Source organism: Gekko japonicus, unplaced genomic scaffold (genome assembly GCF_001447785.1).
Source record: "Gekko japonicus isolate JY-2015 unplaced genomic scaffold, Gekko_japonicus_V1.1 scaffold4486, whole genome shotgun sequence".
NCBI classification, from domain to species: Eukaryota; Metazoa; Chordata; class Lepidosauria; order Squamata; family Gekkonidae; genus Gekko; species Gekko japonicus.
The window spans coordinates 26,525-32,423 of record NW_015163747.1 but is presented as its reverse complement, the minus strand read 5'-3'; the positions used below and the strand labels follow the sequence as shown (position 1 = coordinate 32,423).

At 49.4% G+C, this 5,899-nt stretch overlaps 1 protein-coding gene across 1 annotated transcript in view; it reads left to right on the top strand.

Moving 5' to 3' along the window:
• Positions 1-5,899, top strand: part of LOC107107583 (cadherin-6) — a 65,148-nt gene that overhangs the window by 52,269 nt on the left and 6,980 nt on the right. The window contains exons 7-8 of the mRNA XM_015407890.1: positions 2,309-2,430; positions 5,703-5,820. Coding sequence (XP_015263376.1) covers positions 2,309-2,430; positions 5,703-5,820 — 240 coding nt within the window. The remainder of the gene's footprint in view (positions 1-2,308; positions 2,431-5,702; positions 5,821-5,899) is intronic.

Below are 5,899 nucleotides of genomic sequence, written 5' to 3'. Positions count from 1 at the left end.
AACTCATAAGCATAACTCATTAGCATATGCCACACCCCCTGACATCAGGGCCCGGCGGTGGGCCTGCAAGGCCAGCAGAAGTGCGAGGAAGCCCCGCCAAGGCCCTCCCTGGCCCCAGGCAGGCAGGGGTGGGGAGAGGCGGGGAGGGAGCAACTTACCCTCCCTCTTCTCCTGCCTCCTCCTGGCTGAATGAGGGCTGGAAGCGGGGCGGCCAGAAACAGGGGGTGGGGCTTCATCGTGTGCCCCACCCCCCTGCACCTCACCCGGGGGAACTGCGTTCCCCCGCGTTCCCCCCCGAAATGACCTCTGGCCATGCAATGTAGACGGGGAATTTCTGTTCCAGTGTGGGTTTGGTGTAACAGCAGAGCAAATGCTAGATGCAGACTGGGCCTGAGGAACAGCTCCGTTTTTCAGACTCCACCTTGCAAGTGTGTCTCAGGGCCTTTGGCCAATCTGACCACCAGGCCTTGGGGCTCACCCCACCCCCACCCCCCCGACTGGGACTTCCCAATCAAGAGGTGTTAACACATCAGAAGGGCTAGCATGTTCCCCTCTCATTTGGGAAAAGATGCTCTCTATCGAGTGAAGAGCACCTTCCTACCTTCTTCCCAGCCACAGAGACAGAAGGGTCCCTTTCCATCACCATAACTGTCACAACATCTCTTGCATTCATCTGGGGGGGGGGGGGACTTCCAGATTTACATCCACTAGAAGCCTATGCAAAACATCTGCACTCACTACATACACAACCTCCCCAAAGCTGGGGGAGGGGACAAAAAAAGAGCTTGATAGATATTATAGCCACAGCGCCGCATTACTGCATGGAGTGTCCCAGTGATTCAGCTCCATAGGAACAAGAGTGGAAGGATTGGCAGGCTCAGAGTTTCTGGATTCCGTAGAGCTGCACTGGATGCAACTAAGTGGGGGCAGAGCAAGGAGAGGCCCTAAATTAAGAAAAGGGTACTGGATTCAGACAGCACTGGCTCTTCGGCTTGGAAATGGAGATGAGCACCGCCCCCTAGAGTTGGATTCGACTGGCTTTCAAGCAAGGGAATCCTGTACCTTTACCTTACTGGCATCTCTAGGTTCAGTCCAGCTCCAGGGCTTCCTGGCTTGGTCCCAGCAATGCTTCCCCTCTTGCTCCTCCAATAACATTCCTTTTGTCTTGCAGTTTGTGGCTCCAACCCATAACAAGAGGAAGGTTCTGGCCCTGTGGTCTCAACAGGGAACCAGGGTATAAAGAGTTCTTTACCCGTGTCTCAGTTTACAGAAGCAGGTCAATAGAAAAAGCCCTCGTTCCGTTGAAGATGTGGCCGCAATTAACACAACTAAACTCTAGCAGGGCAATCCTTATACTCTTCTAAGACCAGCTGGGCTTAGAAGATTATGACTCTGTTTAGAAATAAACCTCCCCAAAGCTGGGGGAGGGGACAAAAAAAGAGCTTGATAGATATTATAGCCACAGCGCCGCATTACTGCATGGAGTGTCCCAGTGATTCAGCTCCATAGGAACAAGAGTGGAAGGATTGGCAGGCTCAGAGTTTCTGGATTCCATAGAGCTGCACTGGATGCAACTAAGTGGGGGCAGAGCAAGGAGAGGCCCTAAATTAAGAAAAGGGTACTGGATTCAGACAGCACTGGCTCTTCGGCTTGGAAATGGAGATGAGCACCGCCCCCTAGAGTTGGATTCGACTGGCTTTCAAGCAAGGGAATCCTGTACCTTTACCTTACTGGCATCTCTAGGTTCAGTCCAGCTCCAGGGCTTCCTGGCTTGGTCCCAGCAATGCTTCCCCTCTTGCTCCTCCAATAACATTCCTTTTGTCTTGCAGTTTGTGGCTCCAACCCATAACAAGAGGAAGGTTCTGGCCCTGTGGTCTCAACAGGGAACCAGGGTATAAAGAGCTCTTTGCCCATGTCTCAGTTTACAGAAGCAGGTCAATAGAAAAAGCCCTCGTTCCGTTGAAAATGTGGCCGCAATTAACACAACGAAACTCTAGCAGGGCAATCCTTACACTCTTCCAAGACCAGCTGGGCTTAGAAGGTTATGACTCTGTTTAGAAATACCCTGTAGGAACTCTCCTCTCGCTCCACCCTGACACACCTTTCCAGAAGGTCAATTGAGAAACACGGGTGATTCGGCACATCCAGTAGTACATTTATTACTGTAAGCCATGAAAGTAACTCGTACAAATGATATAATGCAAATCTGCCCTATGGCTGTCTTGCACCCCCCAGTGCCAACAAAACCTATGCAAAGCCACCTCTGGCACCAACTGACTTCCCCGAACCTCGTTTTGTATTGTTGCAGACAATCCAAAGGAAAGCAGCCGCGTTCCGGTGTATATTAAAGTCCTAGATGTGAATGACAACGCCCCAGAATTTGCCATGTTCTACGAGACCTTTGTCTGTGAAAATGCAAAGGCTGAACAGGTACGTGGCCGGCCCTAAGTGAATGAATATATGTGCATCAATGCGACCCACTTCAGCATTGCACTCAGGCACTGACACATTGCAGTGCAAAGAGCAGCTGGCATTGGTAAGTCAACTGAAAGAGTGGCCACGCCATGTGGCTACAGCTGGCATTTGGTTATTAGCTGATCTGACACCACATTTGTCAGTAGTTCAGCATGGTTGCTTCTTGCACATTGGTTTCCCATTTCCTACTCCCCCTTCCTTTGTAAAAAGAATTCTGCATCTGCTCTATGTAGTCTTGATGCATCAGTTGTCGGTCTAGACATATGGCCCAGAGCAGCAAGTCACTCATTCAGATCTGCAAGATCTGGTTGCTAAATGAACCGACAGACCAGAGATTATTATTTTTTCCTTAATTCGACTGATTGTTCCTCTGAGACGTACAGTCTCCCGGTTGTTTGGGAGGGGGCAATGTAGCCCTTTGCGGATAATCTCATGAGCACCCCCAATGATCTATACCCATATGTACCTAGACATGTTTCGCCGGTCACACCACTAGCCACTTTGGTGTAGTGGTTAAGTGTGCGGACTCTAATCTGGGAGAACCGGGTTTGATTCCCCACTCCTCCACATGCAGCCACTGGTGTGACCTTGGGTCAGTCATTAGTTCTTTCAGAGCTGTTCTCTCATGGGCAGTTCTCGAGAGAGCCCCCTCAGCCCCACCCACCTCGCAGGGTGTCTGTTGTGGGGAGGAGAAGGGAAAGGAGACTGTAAATCGCCCTGAGCCTTAGGGGAGGGTGGGATAGAAATCAAATTATAAAATTAAAAAAATAAAAATAAAAACTGCTTTGAGACTCCTTCGGGTAGTGAAGGGCAGGGTATAAGTCCAATCTCTTCTTCTCTTCTTCTACGCATATATCCAAAGGGTTTACCATTTTCCATGCAGCTGATAGACTACGGGGGGGGGAGAGAACTGGGGATCCTATAGATTCTTCAGAGCAAAAGGTTTCTTTTCCCCCAGTCAACCTGTGGGTTGGGGGGAAATGCTACAAGGAAAGGGGTGGGGGCAGAACAATAGCAATCATGTCCCCCCAAAAAAATGTATCAGTCATTACGGTTTTCAAAAGTCACTTCCAGGGCTATTTTGGGGCAGGAACGCACAGGAACGGAGTTCCAGCTGGCTCCCAAGTTTGCCACGCCCAACAGGAACTCATTAGCATAATAGGCCACACCCAACAGCAGAAACTCATTAGGATTGGCTACATTAGGGGTGTGTGGCCTAACATGCAAAGGAGTTCCTGCTAAAAAAAAAACCTTGGGTTTTGACAATAAACAAAGTAACCAGAATAAGAAGCAAAAGGTGGGTGTGGCTGGATGAGCACACTTCTGGTTACATGGAGGTGTGGCCTAATATGCCAATGAGTTGTGCTGTCAGAGGTGTGGCCTAATGTGCTAATGAGTGTCTGCTGTTGGGTGTGGCCTATTATGCTAATGAGTTCCTGCTGGGCATTTTCTACAAAAAAAGCCCTGGTCACTTCTATCCTTCTCACAAAGTCTGGAGTGGCCAAGTATTAGGCAAGGGGAGGCAGCTCACCGCAGCCCACATTTTGCAGGATTGCCAGGTTCCCGCTGGCCTTCGGCAGTGGATGGGGAGGTAGGGTTCCCAGATCCAGGTTGGGAAATTCCCGGAGATTAGGGGATGGAGCCTGGGGAGGACAGGGACCTCAGTGGGGCACAGTGCCATAGCGTCCACCCTCCAAAGCATCCATTTTCTCCAGGGGAACTGATCTCCACAGTCTGGAGGTGAGCTGTAATGCCAGGGGATCCCCAGGTCCCACCTGGAGGCTGGCATCCCTGGTTGTGAGCTAATATTACAACGGCAGCAAGTTGTCCGTTATATACTGTACTTTTGTTTTTACCACCAAAGAGGTGTCGTTTGGGTTTGAGCACCAAACGGCTTGGGCCATTTCAGACCTCAGCCCAGCTTAGGTGTTGCTGTGTGAAAGGGAGACAGTCAGGGCCGGCTCGCAAACTAGGCGAACTAGGCGTTCGCCTAGAGCGCCCCGGCCCTTAGGGGCGCCAAACTGCACCGACCCCCCGCCAAAAGCGCCCCTGCTGGCTCTGACGGGGGGCGAACAGAGGGGCACGGGGGTGCCAGAAGGGATCCTCGCCTAGGGTGCAAAATATGCTGGGGCCGGCCCTGGAGACAGTCCCTTATTCAAAGGGCCCAGCCACAACTCCACAAGTCTGATGCACAAATCACACGCATATATAATTTCTTTTTTTAGTATTTAAAGTTTTTTTTATTTTTAAAACAGTAAAAAGAACAAAATAGAGTGGTACCAAATATCAACAGTAGACTCAGATAAGGTAATAATGTGTAGAAACTTTGTCCAGACATGTTTACATGCAGTGAATAACTTCATAGGATTTTTGAGGGACCTTGAACTTAGCGGAGTCAGCGTTAAATATACATTCTAGAAAAGGAAACCATTTCAAGAGAAGGTTTGATTCCCTGTTAGACATATTAGCACTAGCAACAACATCAGATATTTTATCCATCGCGTGATATTCCCATTGCTTTATATGCCAAGATGATAATAACAATTTATTTGGAGGCTTCCAACTACCAGCGATGACTACTTTTGCAGCTGTCAATAAAACCGAGATAAGTTCTTGTCTAAGTTTGAGAACATGTGCATCATTCCAATAATCTAAGAGAATAAGTTCGGGTTGCATAGGAAGCCATTTCTGTGTGGCAGTCAACGAGTGCAGTGTGTGTAACGCTGACACTGTTGCAAAGTCTGCACAAGCATGGAGCCTCATGCAACAGGGTGTACTTCCCTTTGGCCATCCTACTTTCGGGGGGGGAGGAGCTACCCTCAGCATTCTAGAGAAACATGAGTAGTTTTCACTCCCTCCTCCACACCTTCTTTCAGTCAAGGCCCAGGAGCATGGACAAGGCATATCTTCCACAAGGAGGTGTGTGGTCTGCCCTGGAATGGAACAATCCATCTCCTGTTTTGGATGAGGCTTGGGAGAACGGGAAGCCCCGGTCATTTGCTCTCTTACTTTTCCATCACTTCTGTGGAATAGACCCACTATGGAGACCACTTCTTCCAGCTCTTCGAGAAGAGCAGTCTTTGTTTTACCAGTTGCCGTTCGTTCTGCTTGCTTTGCACACTGCTATTAATTATTGCTCCGATAACATTTATTCACAATGCTCTGGTGGAAACGAGGCACTGGTGTCTGAATTCAGCAGTTGGCATAATTAACGACGGTGTTTTCAGCTTATACAGACCCTAAGTGCAATCGACAAGGATGACTCTTTCGGCGGGCACAAATTTTCGTTCTCTCTGGCTCCCGAAGTGGCCGGTAGCTCCAACTTCACCATTCAAGACAATAGAGGTAAACTTGTTTACCCACCATATTCTGATTCCTTCTTCTTTGGGTCAGGCATTCGGGGGGGGGGGGCAAACTATTCTTT